Here is a 27,388-nt window from a genome sequence, read left to right on the forward strand (position 1 = left end):
CACCCCTCGTTCCAAGGCCAGCTTTGGCCCGTGCTCCTCTGCCATGGGTGGTGCTCCCTCAGCTCTTGGCCACTTTCTGTCCACGTGGCCACGAGGGCAGGAAATGGAGCTGCCCCTCTCCCACAAGTGCCTGCACTCAGAGTCTCCCACCAATTGCTTTTCCCACCTTGTTTCCAAACCCTTTTTCTCCCACAGCATGGGAGCCCTGGCTCGCAGACACTGATTTAGGGGTTTGTGAAAAACCCCCCAGGTTTCAGCAGGGTGGGGGTGGGAGCTGAGGGATGCCAAGACACAGCACTGCTGGATGCTCCCCGTGGAGGAAAAGGGATGAAATATGCAGGGGTCAAGCTCCTTGGCAAGGCAGTGCTTAAAAACTCCAAAATAAAATCCCAGCGAGAAGAATCATGATGGGATTTTGGGCCTGATGGATTGCTCAGCTTGGCTCAGCCTTCTCTGGGCTTCCACTGGGAGAAGGCTCCTGGTGGGATCCCTGGTCCCGCCTCTGGGCAGGGAGAGGGGACATGTGGCCCTGCAGGGACACGGGGATCCATCCCCAGGGCACTGTGCAGGCATCTCCCACCCTCCCAGACCGTGGATAGCCTCCCAGCCGCAGCCAGGGCTCCTGGGCCAAGGAGGGGCTCAAACCCTGCTGGATGTTCTCAGTGACCAGCTTTATGCCAGCTCAGCTGCCTTAGAGCCCTGAGCAGCCCCTGTCCCGTGGCAGGCTGTGTTTGCACGGGTAAAACCTGTCCCTGCAATCGGTCCCACAGAGCCCGGGACACTGGGCACTGAAATGTCCCCTGGGTGACAATCCCTGCCACAGGCCACGGCCCAGGGATCAATCCAAGGTGACATCTGCCACTTTTAGTACAAACTGCTTCATTTATGAACCCTCCTGCACTGCTGAGATAAAAGGAAACAGCTTTTACACCTCATGGCCTTCAGAGCCGGGGCTCAAATACCCCAGGAACCAGCAGCAAGGACAAGTCAGCCTTTGTGGAACCCTCTGTCACCCCCTGGTCAGTGCCACCAGAGCCCCTCGGTGACACGGGGGACAGCTGTGGTTCCCAGCACTGGGTAACCCCCTGTGCTCACAGGTCCAGCAGGAAAACTGCACACCGAGGAGCAGCAGGTCTCAGGAAGCTGCACCTGTGCTTCCAGCACGTCTGGGCAGAGAAGGAAACCACCCACCCTGGTACCAGCCACAGGACTCATGCCCTTGGTGCGATTTATCTCCAGGGAGGTGATGGCAGGACAGACATTTACCCCGAGGTGCTCCAAAGAGCAGAGCAGAGCAGAGCAGAGCAGAACAGCCAGCCTGGCTCCTCGGCGCTGCTGGCGGCCGTGGTGGGAGGAGCAGCCGGGATCTCTGCGGGGCACCCGGGGCACAGAGGAGAGGAGAGAAGGAGCAGAGGTTATTCCAGAGCCAGCCAGCCTGCTCCCTGCACACTGCAGGCTCCCCTCCCGGCCGTGTCTGCCCGCAGGAGCCCCCCGAGCAGCACAGGGGAGCTGGGGATCAGGCAGTCCCTCAAAGCTTTACCAAGGGGGTTTTTAACAAAAAAATTGGCTTTTGGCTGCGTGCTGCACTGTGCCCAGCCCCTGTGGGCTCTGTCACTGCCTGTCCTGGGTGTCCCCTCCAGCTGCTGGCACGTTTGGAGGCAGGGTGCAGGCACTGCTGGCTCTGCTGGGATGCAAGGCTGCCTCCCACATCTAAAGGAAACACAAACACATCTGGGGCCAGTTCCCTGGCCCTGGCTCTGCCTTGGGGCCGGCTCTGCAGAGCTGAAACCACAGCATGCTCGGGAGATCCCTTGCCAGGCCGGGCTGTGCTTGCTGAGAGGATGGGCTGTGGATGGAGGGAGCTGGTCCCAGCTGTGCAGGACGCTCCCCTTGGATGTCCTTCCTGCATGTAGGGCACGGTGCTGGCATTTCCCTGCATTCCTGGGAATGCTGGCATGGGAACACCCAGGAGTGCACGGCCACCAAGGCAGGGCTTGCTGGGGTGTGGCAGCAGCTCCTGGGGCTGCAGCCCAGTCAGCAGCAGGTGATTTTTGGGGTGGCTCACCTTCATGCAGTTAACACAGCACAGCCATCCCACAGCTGGGCTGGGGGTGCTCCTGCTGGCCTGACACAGACCCAAGGTGTTCTTTTCATGGCTACAAGTCTCTGGGAGCAGGGAATTACGAGTGGTAAATCAGAGAGTGACAGTGCCCAGCCCCAAACCCTGGCTGGGCTGTGTTGAAATCCTGGCCTGTCTTTATTTAGTGCCATGAATCCTGAGGGAGCTGATGCAAGGAACAGTTTGCTCTCTGATTTCCCCTGGCCCTGGGGGAGGATTCATGATCAACCTTTGTGCACACTTGCTGCACAGCAGACTGGAGCCACGGCTGGAGGTCCTGGGGACAACGAGGCTCTGCTTTGGGCTCTTGCTGTCCCATTGCAACACGGGGAGAAATGAATCTCTAGTGACCCCAAACCACCCTGGAATGTATGTTTTCTTCAGCAGGAGAAGGTGGAGAAAGGGTCTCTGCCCCAGGATTTGGCAATGGCCATGCTGGGGGGGCAATGGTGTGGGAGCAGACTGTGGGTCCCCAACAAAAGCTTGCAAAGAAAAAGGGCCTTTTTCTCCTTTTAACAGCAGGGAATCACCCTTAGGGGGCAGTTCCTCCTTCCATCCCACCCCAGGCACACTGATTTTGGTGCCTTGTTTTGTTAGGGCAGGTGGGGGTGTCCCACAAGGAGCACTGGAAGGTTCCACAGCAGCAAACCCCAGGCAGCAGAGAGGGGCACAGGACTGAACCCCCTCCCAGGGGCTGAGGGCATCCAGTGTTTGCAGAGCAGAGCCTGCAGTGGAGGCATTTTGGGAGCTGTACCTGCCTTGGGAAGGCAAATTGAAAAGCAAACCCAAGGAAGCCGAAGGTAAACCCACCCGTGTTTCTGGGAGGGCTGTGTGAGTGCAAGAGCCCCTTCAGCAACCCAGGGTCCTCAGCTATGGTGGCAGCTCCTTCAAAGGAGCAGCTCCTGGTCTGAGCTGAGTGCCAGTGCAGCACTGATTTTGGACAGAAAAACCTGTTTGCTTGTGTCACCCCTAAATAAATGTGCTCGTGGGGCACATCTGTTCCATGAAGCAAAATTGAATTCCCAGCAAACCTGGCTGTAGATGCACTCACAGAACCCCCCAAGCAGGCAGGAGAGCTGCTGGGAGCTGCTGTGGATTTTGGACCACGCTTGGGCAGAGAGGAGGGCCGGGGTCCCCGGGCTCAGCACCCCCAGCCCGGGCAGCGGCTCCGGCAGGTTTTTAAGGGTTAAAATCTCAGTTTCACAGAAAGGAGGAAGATGCACCTACTTATGCAGGGGGCGATGGGGGAGCGGCTCTGCTGGTAGCCCTTGGCGCAGCGGTTGCAGGTGATGCCGGTGACGCCGTCCTTGCAGGGACACTGCCCCGTGGTCTGGTTGCAGGTCTGGCCGGCCGCCCCCACCGGGTGACAGTCGCACTCTGCGGGGACACACGACAGCAGGGTCAGGGCAGGGCACAGGTGTGGCAGCTCCCCCGGCAGCGCTCCCCTTCCCTGCGCTCCGGGAAAAGCCGGAATGAGCTGGAGCAGAGCTGGCACGGGGGCTGGGGACAGCACTGGTGGCCCTGTCACACCCCGCTGCGGGACAGAAGGTAGACAGCGTGGGGTGCATCCCACGGACACCACGCTCACCCCCTGAGTGCTGGGATCGGGATTTGCAGGATTTAAAGGCAGGGCAGCAGCCCCACTGCCCCCAGCAGCCCCAAGCCCCGGGGGCTGGCAGGGCTGGTACAGAGGTGCAAACCCAGCGGGGCTCCACCACCCCTCGGTCGGGCAGGAAGCAATCGCTCGGGAATTCATTCCACGTGCACTCCAGGAAAAATCAAAGCAGCGCTTTCAGAGCCCTTCCCGCTGAGCAGCATCCCTGGCAGCTGGCACTGCGGGCACAGGAAGGAAATGCCCTTGTGGGATGCAGGCGGCTGGAGGACCTGCTCTTCCCGGCCAGATGGATGCAGCCTTGACGGCAGAGCTGGGCAGATGTGAAGGGTTTGGCAGGGGATGTAAATACTGCACTTGAAAACATCCACCATCTCATTTCCCACAGTGGGACTTCACCGGCACAGCTGTTTGAGGGGGGGGGAAATTAAAAAGGGAAAAAGAAGAAAAGCCCAAAAAAAAAAAAAAAAAAAGGAAAAAAAAAAAGAAAAAAAAGCATCAGGGCTTGTTATCATCACTGCTCCAAAAGGATTACGGGCTCGCACATTTGTTAACAGCCCTGATTTCTAAGAGCTGCAAGCGCCGTGCCAGACTGCGGGCTGCCCCTGCTGAGCGGTGGCAGGGACAGGCAGGCAGGCAGGAAACTTTCCTTTTCTTCTGCAGCATCCCCGGGAAGGAGCCAGCCAAATCCCTCCCTGGGGAGCGCTGACCCCGCTCTCCTCCTGCCCCTCGGGGGAGCTGCCTGCCAGGAACAGGGGCTGGGGAAAGCTGTCCCACTGCCTGGGCCTGGAGGGGCTGCGCTGGGGGTCAGGGCAGGGCCAGTGTCCCCAAGGGCTCCAGTGGCTTCAACCCCCCCCAAACTGGGCACATCACTCCCAAGAGGGCTTTTCCTGGACCCTGCACGCCCCTGGCTCTCCAACACCCTAAAAGTGCCTCATCTGGGGACAGCAGAGCGCATCCCACGCAGGGTTTGGGTTCCCAGGCCTTGGTGTGGCTGTGGGCTCCCCCAGCCAGCCCAGCAGGATCCTGCAGCAGCAGCTCCAGTCTGACCGCACTGGGCAGCAGCTCCCCGCTGATCCCTGCCCAGCAGGGCTTGGAGGTGCTGGAGCAGCCCTGCTCTGGGATGTCCAACTTCCCCCGGGGACATCCCAGAGCTCAAAGTGCCTGACCCCTCCTAACTGCCTGTCCCTCTGGGCAGACACAGAGCCTTGCCAAAACCCGAGGATTTTTCACGTGAGAGGGAAAGAAACCCCTCGAGAAACCAACAAAGCTTTAGCTCCTTTCCTCCTCTTTTCCCGACACTTCTGATTTGGAGTTTTTGATTAGAAGTCCCTCTCTCCCCCCTGCCCTGAACTGCCCCTGGGAAACAGCTCCTTGCAAACCTGCTCTCAGCAGAAATATCCTTTTCTAAAGCTAATTCAGAGTGGAAACGTTTTAAGGGGAAATCAGCGTGGCCGGTGATGCGCAGAGGGATGCTTAGGTGGGAAAACCTTCACTCTGCAGCCCAAAGGGGTGGCTCGGGTAGTGCTGGGGGAGAGGAAATAAAACCACATGAAGCGAAGGCCTGAAGGAGGAACAGGAGAGAAAAGAGTTAAAGAAGAGCAGAGAGTCAGGAGCTAACACAAAAATAAGCAAAGCAGGGAAGGGTTACCCAAGGAGAGGCAAGGGCAGGAGGATGGGGAGAACAGCCCAGGGGACTCACCGGCCCCTGGACCAGGATTTCACCGGGATGAGACCCCGGGTAGTGCCACAGCGAGGGGAAGATCCTCTCGGGTGACGGGACGGGCTCAGGTCTGTTCCCAAGCTCCGGGAGGCAGGTGGGTGACGGGACGGGCTCAGTGTCGCCTGTCCCCAGCCTCCCCGGGCCCCAGGTCTGTTCCCAAGCTCCGGGAGGCAGGAGCGGCTCTGGCAGTGCCTGCACATGGGGATTTGCGTCCCTGTCCTCGAGAAACTGAACCAGCGCCAGCAATTAGGAGCAATTAAAGGTAATTTACAGTTCCCCGGCCAGTGCAAACACTTGCAGCCAGCAATTACAGGCTCTTCTCCTTGCCCAGCCACGGAGGGCTGGTGCTCGATGCCGATTTCCCGATCCAGTTCAAATTCCTTTGGGCTGTAACCCCGAACTGAGGGAAGCCTGCGCGGGATGCCAGCGCGGGGGTGATGGCTGCAAACGCCCCTTGGCATCGCCGCCGCCTTTCCGATGGGCACCCTGGCACTCACAGCGGCGTTTGCATTCCTGAACTTGCCTGGCTTTCATCCCTGACCTTCCCTGGCTGCCAGGATTTGTGGATTGTTCATCACCCACCGAGGTGCAGGGATTCAGCAGTGCCCTGCGCTGGGCAGAGCCCTCGGGGCACCGGGGCCGAGGGCAGCTCTGTGAGCAGGGCAGGAAAGGGTCCGGGACATCCCTGAGATGGTCAGGAGAATAACGTGGGGGTTCTCCTCATGCCTTGCTTGGAAGGATCACCCCGCAGAGGGTGCGGTGGGAGAGAAGCAAACGGGGATGATGCTGGAGCGAGAAAGATGCCCACAGAACATCGGGGGAAGGGAAACAACTCTGAGGATTTGGGGTTTTTTTTCCCAAAAATCTTTAGAAAATGTATGCTGAGTGTCTGTGGCAGAGATGACCAGGAATTCCTAGTGAAAAATGAAGTTATTTTTTGGTTGAAAACGTGGCTGTGGAGGAGAAAAGGAGCAGGAGCCTGTGGGGAGGCTTTAACGGGCAATGGGGGCAGCAGGGGCGTGCCTCTGCTCCCAGAAGCTGAATTCCCTATAAAATAACCATAAGGAAAGCAGGGAGCTGAGAGCACTCCCAGGTGAGCACCTCGAGCTCCAGATGTGAGGACACCACGCCGCTCTTTGCGAGACAGACCCCAAGTGGCCGGGAGGATGAGGGGACAGCAGCCAAAATCCGGAGTGCAGAAGGAGCATAATTGCAAGGAGGGAACAGGATGGCTCATCCGCGCTGAAGGGTCCCAATTAACTGCACCCACTCCAGGAAAAGATCTGGGACTCAATGAAACATCTGGCTGATTGCAGCGGAGCTCAGAAGAGCCACAAGATGCGAGGCTGCGCTGTGAAAGGGGGTGAGAGAAACTCTGAATTCATATCAGGGCACTACAGAAATCAATAGCACGTCCTCAGCTGGGAGCTGGAGTGAAAGGCACGGAGAGCACCCACGGAAAAGATTCGGAGTGCCTTGCCAAGAGACGGTGGAGGGCTGCCAAGCAATGCAGAGCGCCGGCAAGGTCAGACAGGTGCTGCTCTTCACTGGTCCTCAAAGCCCGGCAACAAAGGGACATTGAGGGCGCTGAAAAGGCAACCTTCTCCAGGATAAAAGGAAACGCTGCTTTGCACCGCACGTAATTAACTCGTAGAACTCCTGCTACGAGACACCATGGCAAGGGCCCAACAGGATTAGATAGGGCTCTGAATGAGAACATCTGTAGTTACATTAGCTGGGATTAATATATATACGGATATAAGCGCTGCCAGGCAGCTCCTCACCGCCTGCAGCCAGGAGATTTCCCCGGGGCCAGGCTCTGCCCAACTGGAAAATCTGCGTGGGCTCTTACAGCTCTGTCTGCAGCTTCCAGATCAGCCCCTGCTTTCTGTACAAACCTGCCGAGGCAGACATCGCCCATCCCAGCTTCAGCTCCGGTTTGGGGCTCAAAAACACCTGGGAGGGTCTTGGGGCCGTGCTCGGGGTAAAAAACCCCTGTTTTTTCAGGGCAGGTGGTTGAACTTGCTGAGATGGCTCTGCCCCGCTGAAGGTAGACAAATAGCACGACAAAAATGCAAATATTTCCGCACCCCCGGTGTTCGGGCGGAGGTATTCCCAGCCGCTAATCCTGCCCCCCACACGAGTGGGGAAAGGTAAACAGAGGGATAAATCTCCAGGCTCAGCTCTCCGCAAGTGTGACCTTTATGGGGAAGGTGCCTGAAAAGATCTGCATTTTTGGAGAATTAGCATCTTCCTGTTTTCGGGGAAGCTGCTTCCTTGGGAGCTTTGCAGAGTGATGAAAAATCCTTTTGCCTGGACAAGAAAAAAGGCTGGATTTGCCAGGGTGTCCAGATGTCCTCTTGTCACCCTGGATGTGCCAGGATCACAAACCTCACAGGCTCCAGATCCAGCCTCTGCACTGAGCAGGAACCCAGCAATGCAATAAACTGGGGAAAACCCCTTAATTTGCAATAATCAGTGCTGAAGGCTCCCGTATTCAGAAATCACACTCAGTTTGAAGCACAAATTCAATCCCAGGTAGCCAGTGTGCCTTAGGTGCACATTTATAGTTAACCAGGCTTTAAAATGCTTTTCCAGAATCATGGCCAAAAATTGCTTCCCTTTGGTTGCTTCCCTTCTTTCCTCCAAAGACTTCAACGGGAGAAAAAAATGTGGCTACAGAAAACTTCTGCTGGAAAAAATCGCAACAAACCCAGGTTTGTTGTCAAAATGTCAAAACAAATTCAATTTAAATTCTCCTGTTGCCTCAACAACGCATCCTGATGCAGCAAACATGTCTCACTTAACCTTGTGGTTTAGCATTTAGAGGGTGGTTCTGGCATTATTACTTAAGTGAGGTTTTTTGTTGCAGAGTTGTTTTTTCCCTGTTCCACTGTCTTTAGCAGCTCAGGTACTTTAAACCCTGCTCCCTCTGAACACATCTTCCCAGGGAATCAAGGTGTGAGCATTCCTGGAGTGTCCCCGGTCGCTGAAATCCATCCCAGGGGTGACCTTGGAGCGGTCCCAGGGAGGACAGGATGTTTTCACAGCTTTTCTTTGGCTCCTGTCTTTGGGAAATCAATTCAAAACAAGCAGAGCTCCTTCCTTTGGATACCCATCCCGGTGATTTGTCCGTGGCTGAGCCGAAGCCGTGCACCTGGGCGCTCAGGAGGGGTTTGTGCTGGCTCTGGGGATGGCAGAGCCCACGGGCACTGCCAGAGCATCTCCAGCACGGGCAGCACGTCCTGCAAACCCCACGGATTTATGGGGAAGAGAAACTGGAATTCGGCGTGCACCCACCCAGTCTGGCCCCAGCTGGTTTGCAAGGCACCAGCGGGGTGGAAATGTCTCTGTGCTCGCTCTGAACACCAATAATGTTTTTTTTTAAATATTAACCACCAACTGCTCTGCCGTGAGCTCCTCGGCCTGTCTGCACACTGCGAGCTGCATTTAGCCCTCCAAAGGATCGTGTTCGTGCTCAGTGCTGGAATTCGGCGTGCACCCACCCACTCTGGCCCCAGCTGGTTTGCAAAGCACCAGCGGGTGGAAATGTCTCTGTGCTCGCTCTGAACACCAATAATGTTTTTTTTTAAATATTAACCACCAACTGCTCTGCCGTGAGCTCCTCGGCCTGTCTGCACACTGCGAGCTGCATTTAGCCCTCCAAAGGATCGTGTTCGTGCTCAGTGTCCCTCAGCGCATTCTCCTGGAGATTTAAAGGTTTCTTGCCAGCAGAACATGAATTCCTCCCTTTATTGGGCAGAGCCAAACAATCTCTGGGTGTCTCCTGCTCTCCCTCCTCCACTTCTCAGGGCTCTCCCGTTTCCCCTCCTGGACTGGCACTCGGGGGAGCCAAGGGCTTTGGTGCCCTGCAGTTTGGGCCAAGTTTCACAGATTAGACCTTGGCTTTGTCTTCTCCATAACAAGGAACAGACGGGGCCACAAAGGCTCCGCTGAGCCGGAGTCGCCGCTAATCCGGCGGGGCCTTGGAACCCCGGCAATAAATCCACTTTTTGGGCAGGGGCACTGTGGGCAGCCATTAGTGGCACACACAATGGGACAATTATGGCAGCACTGCCCCAAACGCTGGAAAATGCCCTTGTTCCAAAATTGTTAAAGCTTCCACTGAGAGCTCCACTTCCCGCGTGATTCCAGCAGGGCGGGAGAAGCTGCCAGGGATGCTGGGGTGAAGCTCTGGTGTTTCCTTCACCCCACTTTGCTGGCAAGACTTGGGTTTTATCGTGGGGGATGTGATCCCTTTGATTTTTCCATTCAAAAGGTCAGCGCTGCAGGGGCAGCTCACGGTGGCCTCGTGGCCCTGAAGCAAAGCCCAGCTCCCCCTGCCCTCATGGGAGGTGTTGCACGAGGAAGAGTGGGTTGGGAATGCTGTTATTGAAGGGGAAAAAAAGAGAGGCAAAGTTTTTCTCTTCCTGATGGGTTTTTAGCCTGGCTCGGGAGGAAACGAGGTTCCTAGAAGTGCATTCTCCCTCTAATAATAAAAATCAAATCTGGCAGTGGAGCAGAACTCTCGGAGATAATGAGGTTGCCACAAGGCTCGGGAAAATGGGGAAGGTGAGGGAGAAGCTGGAAAGGCTCTGCACAAAAGGATCCTTTTGGTGTGCACAGCCCTCATGGGACACCAAGGCACCCACATGGGGAGAGTGCCCAGCACCCCGAGAGCAGGGAGAAACCCCAGTGAGAGCTCCTGGGGCACAAATCCCAGCCCCTCGTTTGTGGTGCTCCGAGAAGCATCTGTTTAACTGGAAAAGAAATCCTTTCCTACCAGAAAAAAAAAACCCTTTCCACTTCAGTACACTGAAAACCAGAGTGTGGGGATGAGCAGGGCTGAGCTTGGGTTTAATTCTCAGGATCTGAGAGCCTGAAGCACTTTCCACTCCTGAGAACTGTTCTGAAGCAGGAAATTATCTCCATTATTGGAAAATATTCATGGGGAAGGCAAATTATTCCTTTTCTTTCCTCTGTCTCATGGATATGCAAAGGTCTGGCTGTGCAAGTGAATTTAGCAACTTTTGTCCTTAGTCTGAGACCAGCAATGGAGAGCCGGGGTTTAGTCTGGTTTTATTTTCTTAATAGGGTGCAAATTCCCCTCTATTGTGTCACCACTTCTGACAAACCACATCCCAACCTGCCCTCCAGGATTGCTCCTGGATGGTTCTCTGCTGGAAACCCAAACCCAAACCCCAGTTTGGGAGGTGGCCGGCCCCCAGTTCATCCAGTAAACTCCTGCAGGGCACCAGCATTGCCAGGATGTGATTTTTCAGGAATGCAGGGCCGGCTCTGGTCAGGGAATGAGTGCTGTCTACATTTTCCTGTTCAGCTGGGCCATGCACATGTCTGCCGTGGACTCGGACTCAGCTGTGAGCTGTGTCTCTCCTCTGAAGGTGCTGAGGTGGTTCCAGGTGGCAATGGAGATCCCAGCTCCTTCTGAGCAGCCTCCTCCATCTCCTCGTGGATTCAGCAGAGTCCTGCCCTGAATTCTGAATTCCACAGCTCTGCCCACTCTGCCTCACACAGAGGCAGCTGCCTAATCTCTCCTCGTGGATTCAGCAGCGTCCTGCCCTGAATTCCACAGCTCTGCCCACTCTGCCTCACACAGAGGCAGCTGCCTAATTTGATGTGTCTGCTCATCTATCATTAAAATGTGGATTTTAATGGATTTTTAAAAAGCTGGCATGGGCTGGGAGATGCCTTGTGTTAAGCTTGAGTCTTGAACAAAAAAAATTACTGCTTTTCCATGGTTTCATTTTACAAACTCAGAACAGTGCAGGAGTTTCAGTAATGCTCGTGTCCCTTCCTTTCTCTGGGATCCTTCCAGCCCAGGTGGGTGAATTGTGAGAGCTCAAAGCTGCATTTCTCGAAACCTTCTCCGATGCTCTGTGTGTGCCTGGGGCTGTGAGGACAAGCTGTAGATGCAGAAGCCATAAATCAGCTCCCAGGGCTTGCAGTAATATCGATGTAAGGAATTCTGGGGCCGTGGGGAAGGGTGGCTCAGGCACAGCCACTGACAAATGCAGCATGGAAATGCAACTAGAAAATCGTTCTTGTGGCAGTGGAAGAGAATCTTCACAGTCCTGGGGAGGAACTGAAGTCTGTGCTTGGCAGATCGATGCCTGGAAAGGTTGGAATTGCTCCAGGGATGTGATTCCTCAGAGGTGCCCAAGCCCTGCCACAAGAGCCCAGCCCAAGCCCTGCCACACCACGGGCTGCTCCTCTCCCTTCTCAACAGTAGCTCCAGCTGGAGTCCAAAGAGGAGCAACAGGAGGAGAGGAAGGGAAGGAAGTTTGAGCATTAAGGACAACTCCCTGGGGTGAATTCCTGGAAAGTGTTGCCTTGGAGTTTGCCTTAAAACCACAGCTGAGCTGGAGAAGAGATGGGCATCAAAATGAGGCAGCTCTGGAGAGGGGAGCGTGCCCCTCAGGCTGCACTTCAGCCCCTCCTGAGGTGACCCCAAGGTCCCAGTGGAGACCTGCAGTGAGGGAAGGCTGGGGACAGAGCCCTGCAGGAGCCACCACTGCTGGCCCTGGAGCCCTGGAGCCCTGGAGCAGGAGCCAGCCAGGCCATCCCAACGTCTCTGGCATGCTTCACCTGTGAGCCCACCCAGGTGTGACTGGGGACCCTGGTGACAGGGGACATCTCCAGGGCTGGAGGGATGCTGGCCACGACTGGAACCATGGGCAGACTGGTGTCCCCATGCTGCAGCAGGAACCAGCAGTGGGACACCTGGGGTGGCAGTGCCACCATTCCCAGGCTCTGCTCTGGGGGCAGTGCCACCATTCCCAGGCTCTGCTCTGGGGGCAGTGCCACCATTCCCAGGCTCTGCTCTCTGTGTTCCCCCCTCCACCTCCTGTGCCCCGACTTCCCGGGGGGACCCAGCATCAGGAGCAGAGAGGATCCATCTCCCCCGGCCCAGCCTCCAGGGAATGAGCTCAGCTCTAAGCTGGTCACGCAGCTCCCTCTATAGTCACTGGAGAGAGAGAGGGACTGGTGCCACTGTCCCTGTCACCCGGGGCTCTGCTGGGCTCCCCCAAAGCCAGAGGGGTTCAGGTTCTGCCTCACTCAATGTTTGTGACTGAGTGGGGAAAAACCTTTTATGTGCAGCCATGAAATGAAGGACGGGAGGCTGAGCCCATGGGGACAGCTCTCACCTCCCTCTGCTCCAGCCCAAAGTGCCTCCAGAATGCCAACGTCAACTCCTGACCCTCGGTGGGTGCAGGCCTGGACGGGCAGGGAGGCTGGGAGTGCTTTTTGGGGCTTGCACAAGGCATGAAGTGCTGCAGCACAGCTGGGAAGCTCCCCAGGCTGCAGCAGCACAGACAATGCCATTTCCTCCCAGAACGCTGAGCCCTGATGAATGTGACCTCTCCAGGTGCCAAATCCTGCCCCTGCACGAGGGGTTTGTGCTGGCAGCCTCAGCACAAGTGCATTCAGAGCACGTCTCGTTTGTCATCTTTTCATCAAAAAGTGTGCAAAGCCTCTCCCCGAAGCACAGAGCTGTTTTACAGCCAGGCTATAAAACCCTGCAGACTCTCCACTCCAATGGAATTACATTAGTGCCAATAATCTGGCAAATATCAGGAGGGAGTTTAATCAAAAGAACCAACAGCAGGGCCCTGATTTACAGCAGCCCATGACAGAGTGGGGTGGACAAGGGTTTGCAGGACCCAGATGTGGAATTTCACTTGCAACATCATTTGGAGCAGAGGGAAAGCAGAAGGAGCTGGAAGCAGGGCTTCAGCGTGCTGGGAGCTCTTGGTGATTTCTCAAAAACCAGGGAGAAAAGAGGAACAATTCGTCCTTGTCCGAGTCTGAAAAATGAACATGAACATTTCTTATACCCCGAGTTTTGTTGCTTCTGGGGCCAGCCCCCACACCAGGGGTGTGCCCAGGATGGGGGTGATGTGTCTGCCAGGACAAAGGGCATCCTGCTCCCCTGCCCCGGGGTGAGCCCACCCAGCCCCCGGAGGAGGAGCAGCAGCACCATCCAGCCCAGGATGCACGGCTGGGGCAGGGATCAGCTGCAGTCTGATCTCGGAATGCCAGGGAGCCCTGGCTTGGTGTCCCAGGGGCTGCCTGACCACCCACCCGGCGCAGCCACATCCTGCATGCCCAGCTCCATGCCCAGCTCCAGCCTGGCAGGCCCTGGCACGCACCCAGCATTGCCACTCCGTGCAATATCCCTGCTCCATCTGTCATCAGCTCCTTTGCCTGTGGTTTGCAGCCTCCTTGCCACAGCCTGCCTGGCGTGGCTGTGTCCCAGGGCATCTCTGGCCACTGCCAGCTTCCAGGCTTTTATCATTTTTGCAGGGAAAGCCACTGGAAGCAAACACAGAGCAAAGCACCTGGCACGGCTGGATCACTGCTAGCCTTCAGGGAAAACCATCCTTCCACCCCAGCTCCTTATGCCTTCTCCTGCAGTGCTCATCTCAACTTCAGACCATTAGAAAAGACTTTTATTTATCAATTATTAAAGGCTTGGCCATTGGAAACACAAGCAGCCCGGAGCTGGGCAGGGGTGTTGCCCAGCTCTGCTTTCTGCTCACCTTTTGCTGCCTGAGCCTCACCCGTGCCCTGCAGCACGTGCAAAAGTTTGTGGAATTCTCCTTTTCTCCAAGTCAAAAAGAAGGAGACATTGTGCAAGCATTTCTGCAATGTCATATTTTTGCATAATTACCCAAACCAATCATTTCAAACAATGCAACTCCAGCCTCTTTAATTTGCTGCTGTTGGATGTGTTGTGAGTGGAGGCACCTCGTGCATGGGATGGAGTGGGAGATGAGGAATGCAAGGCACAGGAGAGGCAGCTTAGCTGGATGTGTCACTTAGGCTGAATAAATGGAGTTGAATTAATGAAAAAATGCCTCTGGCAGCTCTTTCATGGAGCCTTTGCTGTGAGATCACCCGAGACCTTGCTGGGGTGGGTGAGAGCCACGAGCTCCTCAGCAGCTCCCAAGGCAGCAGGGCTCTCTGAGATGCTTTTATTTAAATTTATTACGTGTGGGACATGATCAGAGTGATGTGATGGATTAAAGAATCAGGTTTTATAGAGGAAAATATGGGAAAATGTAGTTCTGCTGGGCGCAGGCAGTGATGAGGGAGGTGGCAGGAGCTTAGGGTGGTTAATTCCTTAATTTTAACCACGTTCAGTTGAGATGAGGCTCTGGGAGTGTTGGTTTGGTGCGATGGTAAATGAATGGTGTTACCAAAGGAGAGGTGGCTGGAGCTGTTCAATGGAAGGCTGGGTTTAAACCTGCCCATTTTCAACACTGATTTCAGCACAAGCCCTGAGCGAGGAGGGAGAACCAGAGGGAACATAAACCCTGCTGTGGGACAGAGCTGGGGAAAAGGAGTTTTCAAAGGGCTGCTGCTGCTGAGGGGAACTCCATTTCACTGCTGGAAGGACAGTGGATCTGCCCCCACAAAACCCCCTCAGGGCTGGGAAATCGTGCTGATGGGTGCTGCCCGTGCCCAGCACAGCTCCCACAAACCTGATGGGCACAGGTTTGGCACAAACCCGGCTGGAGGAGAGCTGAGACTTGGCCACGTCCACTTTCAGGTGAGGGAGAGGCTCCACAAGGCAGAGCAATTGCAAAGAGGATTTAATAGAGAGAATGATCCTGCAAGTGGGGAACTCAGCCTGAAAAGCCCCCAGAGGCCAGTGATGTCTTCTTTGTGCTCGCCTGGGGAAGCTGAGGCATGGAAAACTCAGAGGTTTCCCACCTGCAGGTGCCACCCAGCCAGGTCTTTGGGCAGGACTCGGTGCTGTCAGTGACACTGAAGGGCCAGGGGACAGCACGGAGGGACAGACAGGAGAGGGGAGCAGCTGCCAGAGGTGAGCTGGGAAAAGCAGGAATGAGCACCTGGGAAACAGCAAAAATATCTCATTGGAATTGTTTTTACAGAGTTCAAAAAGGGGGAGTAGGACTGTCTGAAAAGGGGATTTCTTTTCTGCTATGGCAAAAAATGTCTGTTTTCAGTAAGGGAAAAAAACCCAAAACAAAAAATTGAAAATGCTGGAGACCCCAAACTTCCCAGCCAAAAATACCAATGTAAAGCCAAAAAGCTTTCCATTTCTTGTTGAAACGAGTCTTCAGAGAGAAAAGAGCTGAGCATTTCTGTGGGAAACCCCAGCATTTTCTAATCTGGCTTTTGAATGTTTGCTTGATTCCTTTCACTGCACCTCAGGTTCAGGGTTTCCATCTCTTCCAGCAGCAGCTGAGAGTGAAAAGGGTTCCTTTGCAGGATTTGCTCTTCTTGCTGCTCCCACCCCAGCTGAATCCCAGCTCGCCTCCACGGCCACACGAGGAAACCTCAAAATACTCCGAGCTCAAAATAAACTCGTTTCCCCTTTTTCTGTTCTCTCCTCGTCCGGAGGAGTGACAAGTTCTGTGCGTGGGCTCAGCTCTGCCTGGAGGGTGGCAGCTGGAGACGGGGCTGGGGGGAGGCTGATTGAAATTCTACATCTCAGCCGTACCTGGGATTCTGTGCCCCCTGCCCTTGCAGAGTGATGACCAGGTAGGAGCAGATGAAGCACCATTTGTAAGTGACAAACCCTGAAATAATTTGAAGTCATCCTCAGCAGATGAAGCACCATTTGTAAGTGACAAACCCTCAAATAACTTGCAGTCACCCTCAGCAGTGAGGGCTTCTATTTCCATGGGCTCGTCCTCGGCAGGAGGTTGGGGACAGCAGCGAGAGGTGGTGGCAGGGCTCGTGGGTGGCCTTGTCCTCACCACGAGGCTGCAGAGGTGACGGCAGGGGACGCGGGGGCACGAGAAGCCATGGCAAACAGCAAGAAAGGCAATTTCCGAGGGGTTTGGGAGAGGGAGCTGGGCGAGAGGCAGAGCTGTGGCGGAGGGAAGGAGGAGCCCCGCTCCCACCCGCAGCCCCCAGCCCCCAGCCCCCAGCCCGTACCTTTGCAGGCCTTGCGGTGCGAGATGGGCTTGCTGAGGTCGCGGTAGAAGCCCTCCTTGCAGTAGTGGCAGTGCCTGCCCGCCGTGTTGTGCCGGCAGTTGAGGCACACGCCGCCGCTCTTGCGCCCCGACAGCTTGAACAGCTCCATGTTGAAGCGGCAGCGCCGCGCGTGCAGGTTGCAGTTGCAGGCTGGGGGAGGCAAAGAGGGGACACTGTCACCGTCGGGGCCCAAACAGGGAGCTGCCAGCCCCTGGGAGCTGCTGCCCACCCTCTGGGGATGCCCTGTCGGGCTGGGGGAGGCCCTGGTGGCTCCTCGGGCTGTGGGAGGCCAGCTGCTCACCCACATCCCGAGCTGTGCTGAGAGGAGCCCGCTGGTGGGGCCAGCGCCCTCCCAGCTTCTCAGAGGGAAAAACAAGGTTGACAAGACCACATTTCACTGTCCTGACTTGCGTTAATTATGGTTTTGCCTCCCCTGATCTCAGGGGGGTTACAGGGAACTGTGAGGACAGGGGCCCGTCCGTGGTCAGAGGACAGAGCACACAAACCCCTGTGGCACCTTCAGCTCTGGCACAAGCACTTTCCCCATGGCAGCACCGCTCATCTCCCTTCTCATCCACTCTCACTTTGTGTCGTTACTGCTCAGCGCAAAGGTCCCCAAACTGCTGAGGGACCCCCCCTTCAGTGACCTCAGAACCCCCTCAGTCCCTGTGGGAAGGGCTTTCCATCATCACCTGCCCGAGCTTCCCAGTTTCCCATTCTCTCCACTCCTGACACACACGTTTGAGCTCTGGATACCATTCCAAGACCTTCCTAACTGGTTTCTCCCTCAGCTTTCCACACCACAGGCTCTGTTGTTCACCTGCAGCCCTGACCATGCTGAAAATCCTCATTTCTGCCCCTGCATCCCCCATCCCACCTGGGACAGGCCCGGCCTGACACCCAGTTAGCCAAATTCCAAAAGGTGCCCCCTGCTTTGATTGCTGTGACTGAGCTGTCCAATTCCTCCACCATATGCAGCCTAAAGTCAACACCAGGCCTATTTTAGCAGGGGGCCTTTGCAAAGGACAACTTGGGGACTTCAAAAGCTCGACCCCTCGCCCGCCTCTCCCCAGAGCTGTCACGGGGCCATCAGGACGCAGTTGCTGGGGCTCTGTGCTTTGCTGAGAATTTTATAGCTTGTTTTCTTTTCCCGTGGCTTTTATTTGCTCTTCACCCCTGAACAATGCAGCTGTGCCACGCCAGCCCACAGCTGGGCCCCTCGCCTCGGCACGGAGGTGTCACAGCTCCGGCCTTGTCACCTTCCCTCAGAGCAGAGACGTCTTAATCCCTCATTCCTTCCTGTTTACCTTATGGTGCTCTCCCAACACAAAGCCACGCTGTATTTGCTCAATTATCGAATTTCAGCCCAGAAAATGCCAGCGCAGCTCCGGAGCGTTTCTGAGGAACAATCCCCAGCTGACACACGCCGTGACAGCACAGGGGAGAGCAGCATCCCCCCGTCCCCGTGTCCCCAGCAGGATGGAGCCGCTGGCTCCGTGCTCTGCCGTCGGAATTCCTCGGGCTGACACGGACAGGCCCAACCTCACGTCCCCAAGAGCAGAGCAGCAGCCACCGACGTGCTGATGGTGACAGGAGCGGCCTGGGAGCGCTGTGCCAGGCGTGAGGGACAGAGATTCCTGCCACGGAGCTGGGCCAGGGCTGTGAGCCGCGGTTTGGCCCTCCTGGGACGAGCCCAGCAGCCTGCAGGAGCTTTTGTCATCTCCCCAACAGGACACAAGCGGGAGCAGCCCGGAGACAGCGCTCCTGCCTCCAGAGGAGTGGCTGCTCCAGGTCTGGCCCGGTCCCACATGTGCTGAAGCTGCACTTTCAGCAGCGAAAGCAGCACGGGAGCACGCACCAGGCGCTGGTGTCCCCCCTCGTGGCTTCCCCCCTTCCCTGGGAAGCTCAGGAAGAGCAGCCTGCTGGGCCCTGCTGCTCAGCTCTGCTTCCTCCTCATCCCACACGTGCTGAGCAGCCCCAGCCCGCACCACGGCTCCACCACACACAGGCTTCTGGAGGTGGCTCCTGCCCTGCAGAACGCACTAGCAAAGCTTTTGGGAAGCAGCGGGGTTTGAAATTCCCAGCTCTTCTTTTACAGAGGTGACCAGGCGAGGTTGAACCTTTTCCTGGAGGTGCAGGACACGGCTGGTTCCTGCCCTCAGGGCAGAGCCTTCCCAAGGGCACAGGGACACAGGGAGTGATCTCCTGGCCACACCTGACCCCCAGGGCAGGACCTGTGCCCATGGCACAGCCTCTGGGCACGGCTCAAACAGAGGAAAAAGATCTACATCCCTCAGCCTGAGGGCTCTTGTAGCTTGTGACCATATGGGCACATCAACATCGTTCAAAGCCTCGAGGCTCATGAGCAGCTCTGCCTTTGGTGCCACAAACCACAGGATTTGGTCCCTGCTGATCAGCATGAAGGGACATTTCTCCAGGGAGTAGCATGGCCTCACAGAAGCCTTAGTTCTCCCTCAAATCTGTCAGAAATGCATGTTTTCCCAGGAGAATGAAAGCTCACCTCCTCCTAAAACTTGTATTTTAGGAGAGCTGGACTTGGCACTGGAGTATTTTGCAAGATTGCATTGGCAAATCCCTTCTTAAAATTCAAAGCTGAGCCCACACGAAGAGTGAGTGAAAATCTTCACATTTCTTTGGGTTGCTTGATAAGCAGAAATGTTTTTGCAAAGCCAGGAAAACAGAACTCTGGGGATTTTCTCGAGTTCTTTGCTAACATTTCCACTGGTGCCACCAGAGCAGAGCCGCACAGGAATGTGGAGGAATAAGTGGAGTGTGCAGAGCTCCTCCCAGCTCTGCTCCCAGGATCAATTTTCCACTGGTGTCCCAGGGACAGGAAAATCCTGAAGAAGGGAAGAAGCTGAACCTCACAAGAAGCTCCAAGGAGTTCCTAAAAACAGCCAACCCTGTCCTCATGCAGAGTCAGCAACCTAAACACTGTGGATGCCCTGGGGGACGAGCCCTCCAGGGAGGCAGTGAGGGAGCTGGGGGAAGGCACGGTCTGCTCCAGCCCCGCTCCATGAGCAGCACAGCCACCCCTCCACTGGGACCTCTCAGCTCGTGTGGGCTCCATCAGCTCAGCCTTGGTCCTGTGTCCTCCTGCCACTCCCAGGGCACCGAGGAAACAGCTGGAAACAGCTGGGCACTGATTCCCTCCCAGCCCCACACACCTGGCAGCTTTTCCAGCACCCAGCCCTCCTGATCCACCTGTTTCTGCAGTCAAAAGGGGCCAAACTTAGGGACAACGGCTTTAAGTGCAATTACTGTGTCCTGTGTCCACCCTGAGGGCCTGGGCTGGAGTGGCCAGTGCTGTGCACTGCTGGCCACCAGCCAGGGCAAGCTGGCAGCTCTGCTTGCAGAATGCCCAGTGGGAGAGGCTTGGCCTGGCTGAAGGAAAATGCCCATCCCGTTTCTCCTGACAGTGGCACACAGGGATGGAGGAACTGAAGGAAAATTGGCAGCTCTGCCTGCAGCCTGCTGTGCTTGCAGAATGCCCAGTGGGAGAGGCTTGGCCTGGCTGAAGGAAAACGCCCATCCCATTTCTCCTGACAGTGGCACACAGGGATGGAGGGACTGAAGGAAAATCCCCCTCCCGTTTCTCTTGGGGATGGAGGGACTGAAGGAAAATCCCCCTCCCATTTCTCCCAGGGATGGAGGAACTGAAGGAAAATCCCCCTCCCATTTCTCCCAGGGATGGAGGAACTGAAGGAAAATCCCCCTCCCGTTTCTCCTGACAGTGGCACACAGGGATGGAGGAACTGAAGGAAAATCCCCCTCCCATTTCTCCCAGGGATGGAGGAACTGAAGGAAAATCCCCCTCCCGTTTCTCTTGGGGATGGAGGGACTGAAGGAAAATCCCCCTCCCATTTCTCCCAGGGATGGAGGAACTGAAGGACAATCCCCCTCCCGTTTCTCCTGACAGTGACACACAGGGATGGAAGGACTGAAGGACAACCCCCCTCCCGTTTCTCCTGACAGTGGCACACAGGGACGCAGGAATTGGGGCAATGCAAGAAATGTCCCAGCCAGGCGTCACAAAGCCCTTGTGGGGCCGAGGCTCCATGCCGTGGTGGGATCTCTCTGGAGGAGCAGAGTGTGGGCACTGCTGGGCACACCGCAGGCCCCAGCAGCAGCTCGGGGTGGTGTTGGATGCCAGCTGCAGCTCCGTGCGTGTCCCCGGGGCGTGTGGCTCCGTTTCCCTGGACAGAGGCGCTCAGGAAGCGGCTCCCGCCCTCCCTCTGCTCGGCCCGAGGTTAATCCCCTGCTGTGCCCGAGCCTTTTGCCTTGTTCCTAGCATGACTTGGCCTGGCTTTAATTTTCTGCCACTGCTTCTTGGTTTGAATTTCCCTGAATTCAAGTGGCTCTTTAGCAACCCGTTTTTCGTTTTTCTTTCTATGAACGCCTTTGAGGGCTGTAAGAAAAATCACCTCCCAGGACTGGCATCATGTCCGTTCCTCAAGCTTTGCTTTGCACCTGGTGGAGACACCCCTGCAGCCCTATGAGCAAACCCTGGCCAGGTGCTGAGGGCTCTGCGAGGAAGGGTTTTGGCTGCAGCTGCTCCAGCCCAGTCCTGCTGCCTCCCGCTCTCTTCCTTCCCTCACTCTGCCAAGGACCTCACAAGCCTTTTGTTCCCCGACTTTATTGTGCCCAGATGTGCAGAGCTCCAAAAGAGCACCTCTACCTGAGCTGCCAGGCCCGGCTCTGCATAGCCAGCTTTCATTTAAACACAGATGTTCCGAAACCTGGAAAGGCTGAGGAGGGAAGGAGGAAAGCTGAGGTTTGGAGCCAGGCGGAGAAAACGCCGCGGAATCTTCTCCGCGTTAAAACCGGCGACTTGGTCAAATGAATCCCTCAAGGAGGTCAAGGTGGGCAGGATTCTCCTTGTGGGAGCAGGAAAGGAGGGCACGAATGGAGGCACAGGCTGGGGCTGTGCTCTGGGAGCTGTGGTTGTGGTCTTTGTGCTGCCACCACGTCCCCAGCGCCCTGCGTCTCCCAGGACGAATTCCTCTCCGTGGTTTTCATTCAGCAATGACAATGCTGCCCTTTCAAAAGACCCCACCCTCCCAAAGCTTATATTTTGGCAATTTTTAAAATGCAAATTGCTTTTTAAACAAACGAAAACCCCAAAACATTTTGTTTTAATTTTTGCAAACAATAATTCGGGGGAGGGGGGAAGGAAAAGGGGAGGATGGAAGAATCCAGAGACTGAAAGTAATCTCTAAATTTGACTTGAATTTATGAACAGCCTCAGTCTCCTTAAAATTATCCTTTTCCCGAACAAGTTTTCTTTTCCCAGAGGATTGCTAGCTCAGGCTGAGCCACTATTTCTCTTTTGCAGGAGAAATCCTGACATGCAGGGTCCCTGAGAGGGACCCCCTGCCCGTGCCCATCTTGGGGGGCTTTGCTCCCAGAGAATCCCTGGAGATATCTTCAGGGATGTTATTTCTGGGGACCACAATGGTCAAGGGAACACCCAGAGGAACAACAGAGTGAAGTGAAGCAGCCTGTGTGGACTGGGAGGTGGAGAGAAATCCACGGAGACAGCGGGAGGGTGTCCCTACAGTGTCCCCTCAAGCCACTGCCAGCTGGTTTGGGGTTTTGGAGCAGCTGGGCACGAACCTGGAAGTGCTGGATGAGCTCTCACAGCACTTCAGGTCACGGGCCCCCACAGTCCAGCTGTGCCCAGGAGTGATTCCAGGTGTGGCCCTGCAGGGATCTCTCCAGGGTTTGGGTGACCCCAGGCTGGGAGAGGGTTTCTGTCCATGCCTGGTGTGACCTCACAGGGATCTCTTGGAGGTTTGGGTGACCCCAGGCTGGGAGAGGGTTTCTGTCCATGCCTGCTGCAGCAGAATGGCCAAGCAAGGATGAACACCAGGGGCAAAGTCCCGCAGAGCAGTCACCACGTGTGGCCCCAGGAGCTTGGAGCCACAGGGGCTGAGGGGTCAGATCCTGCTCTGCTCACAGGACAGGCAGAGTCCCCATGCCCTCCCGTGTGGCCCAGTGCCACCACCACAGCCCCAGCTGGCCAGCACCACACAAACAGGTTTGCTCAGGAAAACCCCTCTGCGTGAGCAGTGGCGTGTGAGTAAGAGGAGCCTGGAAGTCGGTTGGGCTGGCTCGGGAGAGGGGAAGTCCAAGGGGGTGTTGTGGCTGCCAGGGGCAGACAGCAGGGCTGCGCCTGGCCCAGGTTTTCCTGCCAGTCAGAGCTCAGGGATGGAGGGAAGTGTGCACACACCACAAAAAATGCAGTGTGGCCGGCATGGCCCCGGGGCCAGGGCCACAGAGCCGGCTGCAGAGCAGCCACTGGGGATGGGGGGAGGAAGGCAGAGCCTTACTGGGACCCCTGTTGGGACGGGGGCTTCTGGGGAGCCCCTCACTCTGACCACTCCTCAGGAGGCCAAATGCCCCTGACCCCGCTCCACCTGCGAGCAGGAACGGCCAAACTGCCCAAACTGCCAGGTAGGAGAGGCAGGGGGCAGGACCCTGGGGAGGAACACGCTGAGGACATCTCCCCTCGGCACAAAACGGGCCTGGGGACCAGGACTCTTCTCCGTGCCTGAAAATCCTCAGGAATGGCAGCTCTGTGGAAAAGCTCTGGAGGAGATGTCATCAGTGACTCAGGACCTCCCTGGGGAGGCTGCACAGCCCAAGGGCCCTTCACTTCCCACTTTGCCAGTGCCCAAATCCCCACACGCCTTAGGGACAGAGAGGCCCTGGACATGTCCTGCTGTCAGCGTTGGCTCTGCGAAGTGTAAGAGCTCTCTGTGGCACTGAAGCTGGTAACAGAACATTCACACCCGCCTGGGATTTCCAAGGATAAGACCCTCATTCTCTTTTCCATAAAAAAAGCCAGACTCAGTGTTTGGGTTGAAGTGTTTGAGGCTGGGTGTCTGAGTCAGGCTGAGCGTTTCTAGAAAAGTCCCTGCTAAAATGATTCAGCTGGAAATGAGAAACAAGGCGAGTGAAAAATCCTGTGCTGTGCCAACCCTAACAAATTTGGGGATTTATTTCCATAAAGAAAATCTATTGCCCTTACGTTTGAAGCCAAGGCTTAAAAAGAAAAACACTGCCCTGTGCTAGGGATGTGTCTGTTGCTGTCTCTGAGATGAGCTGCTCAAGCTTGGCTGCATTTCTCCATCACTGAAAAAGGGGGGAACATTTGGTCCAAGCTGATGGAGTTCTGCAGCTGAATTCCCTGAAAATCTGATTTTCACTGCCCAAACCAAGCCCAAACCAGGCCTGTGGAGATGGGGCAGGGGATCGCCGTCCTGCTGGTGGATCCTCAGGGGCTGAGTGTGGCAGTGCCACCCTGACCCCTCCTGCCTGAGGTGCACTCCATCCCAGGAGCCCCTGCCCTGCCGTGCCCTGTCAGGCCCCTCAGCAGGAAGGGAGAGCTCCAGCAGAGGCTGGGGTGGGGAGGAGAAGCACTGCTGAACAGCAGAGCTTGGCAGATTGAGCCCGTGAATGTTCTGGGATTGCCCTCACCCCGGTGACAACAGGGCCAAACGAGGCATGTCCGTGGTGAACCAGCTGCCCATCAGCACCCAGAGCCAGCTGAAACACTGCCCGTCCAAAGTGGGCAGCAGATGGACAGCTTGGCACAGCCTGATCCCAAAATGTGGTGTCTGGTTTTCAGGGCAGGTCCAGGGAGGAAGAACAGAGCTGTTCACAGATCAGGCCCCAAAGAGGAAAGAACAAGTCCTGTCAGATCAGCTGCTGAGGGTTAATTGTTGACGCACAATTACCAACTCTCTGCAGCGTGGAGAGACCAAAACTCTTCCCAAGGGCAGCAGATCCCTTTGGAGAGCACCCAGCAGCTGCTGCCCACCGGGCACTGTGGCTGCCCCTCCATCCTCCAGCCCCACAGGCCACGGAGCTGATCCCAGCCCAGGGACACCACAGGGAGCTTGACCCGCTGGATGGGGCTCTGGGCTGGCTTTGGATTCACTTCATGGAGGGGGAGCTCCATAACTGTTTCCACATGGGCTGGTTCCAGCCTGGACTGGAGCACCAGCACCTCCCGAGCTATTTCCTGGCTCCACACGTGGGGCTTCTGGCCCCACAGGCAGCATCAGAGGGGCAAGAGCAAGACTTGCTCCTGGGAGATTTACAGCTCCCAGATATTCGGATTTGGAGCCAGATTTGAACAATCTCTGGGCAGGGAAGCTCTCCCCACTGCCAGGCAGCACACGTGGCAAGCAGCTGCTGGCAGCCCTCGAGGCCCAGCCGAGCTGTGTGCTCCTTCTGGAGTCCTCGGGGACATGTCCAGTGACCTGCAGGGGCTCCTTCAGAGCCACCAGGCAGCTGAGGGCCCACCAGCAGGCCATGGGGTGGAGGAGGAACCTACGGGCCCTTGTGCTGCATTGAAATGTTGGGATTTGTGGCAGCCTCTCACCCAAGGCGTTTTCTCCCAAGACAAAAGCGCTCTTACTCAATACAGGATGGGAGCACAAAGCCGGCCTTGCCCTGGTGCAGCACACACGGTTGGACTCCAAGCGCCTGGAAATGGGCTGTAAATTGCCCTCGCTTCCTCCGGAGCGCTGCGAGGGGACAGCGCTGCCCTGAGACTGGAGCCGAGTCTTCTCCTGGCTGGAGAACCTCTGGGAGCTGTCCCAGGATGAGCCTGCAGCCTGACCAGGAGCAGCCTCAGGAACCAGCCTGACCAGGACTCTGCTCACCAAGGGCAGCCTCACCAGGAGCAGCCTGACCAGGAGCCAGCCTCACCAGGACTCTGCTCACCAGGAGCAGCCTCACCAAGGGCAGCCTCACCAGGACTCTGCTCACCAGGAGCAGCCTCACCAAGGGCAGCCTGACCAGGAGCCGGCTCTGAGCGCTGGGATGGAGCTCCAGGAGGCCTCACCTGCACGCTGCTCTGTGGCGAGGGCAGAGCCTGTCCCCTGTCTGTCCTGCACTGTGCCAGCACCTCCCACAGCCAGGGCCTGCTGGGACAGTGAGGGAATGGTTTTCCAGAACCAGCGAGGCTGGAAAACCCCTTGGAGATCATCGAGTCCAACCTGTGACCCAACACCACCTTGTCACTGAACCACGGCCCTGAGTGCCACATCCAGGCTTCTTTGACCTCCAGGGGTGGTGACTCCACTTCCATGTCCAGCCATTCCAATGCCCAACCACGCTTTTTGTAACAGAGTTTTTCCAAAGTCTCACCTAAACTTCCCCTGGTGAAGCTTAAAACAAAAGCTTCAAGCAGGATTTGATTTCTATTTGACCAGGAGATTTTCTCTGGAAACCAGGTGTTTTGCAGAAAAATTGCAGATAAACCTCCTCCTGGAAAGAGCTTAATACTTTTTTTCCCCCATTTTTTTAAGAAGGGAAAAGTCAAGAAGTGAACTCTTTATTTCACTCTGGGAGATGATACCAGCCTGTCATCAGCTTGCTTTGTTTAATTTCACCATCCAAGCCCAGTCTCCTGAGATTGTCAGTCCTTTGAAATGAATTGTTTGCATCCCGTAACTCATCCAGATGCCATTCAAAGGCAGGAGCTGATGGGAGAGCTCACCCTGCAGTGCCTGGGTTATCAGGGACAGCACAGAGCCCCTGGCCCCTGCTCTGCCCCCCAGCCCAGCTCCAAGGTGCTCCTGAAGTGCCAGTGTTTATTTAGAGTGGCGGGGAATCCACTTGGGAACAATTTCCCCACTTAGACCCTGCCCTTGTGGTTTCCCTCTTATCTGGTACCGATCTCAGCAGCAGCTCCTCAGCTGCTCCGGGGCTGGGGAGCTTTCCAGGACCTTCCTCCTCTCTCCATCCCACACCTTGGTGTTTCTTGTCCAGCCTGACAGCCTCGGGGCAGCTCTGAGCTGCTGTAGGTTGAGGGAATGCATTTCAACTCCCCCAGATCCTCATGCCAGTCCCCAAGTGCTTGGTCTCATCAGTACGTTTGTGTTTCTGTAAAACCAGAACCCAAAAGGAGGGCACGCGGTGGGTCTGAGCACCCCAAAGCTCCGGGTGATCCTCCAGGACATTTCCTGTAGGCTCTGCTGCGTTTCTGCCCAGGAGGGATCAGCCACTTCAGTGTTAAAGGCACAGCACAAACAGAAAGAATTGGCTCATTCGGAGCAAAGGTTGCCCAAAATGCACAAGGCTGATAACGCAACCAGCCCGGCGAGGAGTCAAAGGCTTTTCAAATCTGGGTTAAAACTGTGCAGCCCAGAAGGACCAGGGATTCAAACAGCCTCAGCTCTGCTTCCATCCGTGCCCCAGGGAGCCGGGAAACTTGGCCGTGCTTCCCCACAGGCAGGGGGGAAGCAAAGCCAGGCGGTTTCAAACCAGCTCAGGCTGTGCTTCCCCCGGAGCAGACCCAGCTCCGAGTGCTGCTGCTCCCGTGCCCGGTCCTGCTCGTTCAGCCTCCTGTGAGGTCGGGCTGTGCCGGGCTCCCTTCACAAACAGCGCTCAGGAACGTGATGTGTTGTTTTAACCCCAGATCATTTCCCAATCTCCTCTGGAGCAGGACCAGGGGAATTGTTAAACCAGCCCCAGCCAGCCCCACTTCCAAAGGGACCCTGTGGCTGCTGCCAGAACCCAGCACGGAGCTGGGCACAGCCCAGGGCTCATCATCCCTGCCCCAAGCCAGCAGCATCCCCACCACGGTGCCTGTGCACCAAAGGCACCTCTCTGAAGGGCAGCTCCTGCAGATTTCCCTCTGGAGCCGGCGTCACTCCCCATTGCTGCTCCCCAGCCCTGCCTCGGTGCTGCCTCCCCGCTCTCTGCAGATCCCATGGCACCTCCTGCCAGGCAGTGCCAGCTGTGGGCCCACTCCCCCTGAGCCCAGCTGGCAGAAGGAGCAGGGACCCCTGGCCAGAGGGTGACATCCCTGGAGAGTGTCCCCCTGGGGCTGGGGAAGCACCTCACCCTGCAGCAGAGCCAGAAATCCCAGCACGGCAGAAGCCCCGGGAGGAGCTGCAGGGGACGGCGCCCTGGGCTTGTCACA

General features: G+C 56.4%; 1 protein-coding gene across 1 annotated transcript in view; it reads right to left on the reverse strand.

The window, feature by feature from the left end:
• NTN1 (netrin 1) overlaps window positions 1–27,388 on the reverse strand; it is a 77,763-nt gene that overhangs the window by 17,619 nt on the left and 32,756 nt on the right. Inside the window, exons 2-4 of the mRNA XM_039703738.1 lie at window positions 16,387–16,575; window positions 3,347–3,496; window positions 1,322–1,369 (exon numbers count right to left, since the gene is read on the reverse strand). Of these exons, the coding sequence (XP_039559672.1) occupies window positions 1,322–1,369; window positions 3,347–3,496; window positions 16,387–16,575 (387 nt within the window). The remainder of the gene's footprint in view (window positions 1–1,321; window positions 1,370–3,346; window positions 3,497–16,386; window positions 16,576–27,388) is intronic.

This window comes from Passer montanus, unplaced genomic scaffold, assembly GCF_014805655.1.
Source record: "Passer montanus isolate IOZ18808 unplaced genomic scaffold, ASM1480565v1 scaffold168, whole genome shotgun sequence".
In the NCBI taxonomy this organism is placed as follows: domain Eukaryota; kingdom Metazoa; phylum Chordata; class Aves; order Passeriformes; family Passeridae; genus Passer; species Passer montanus.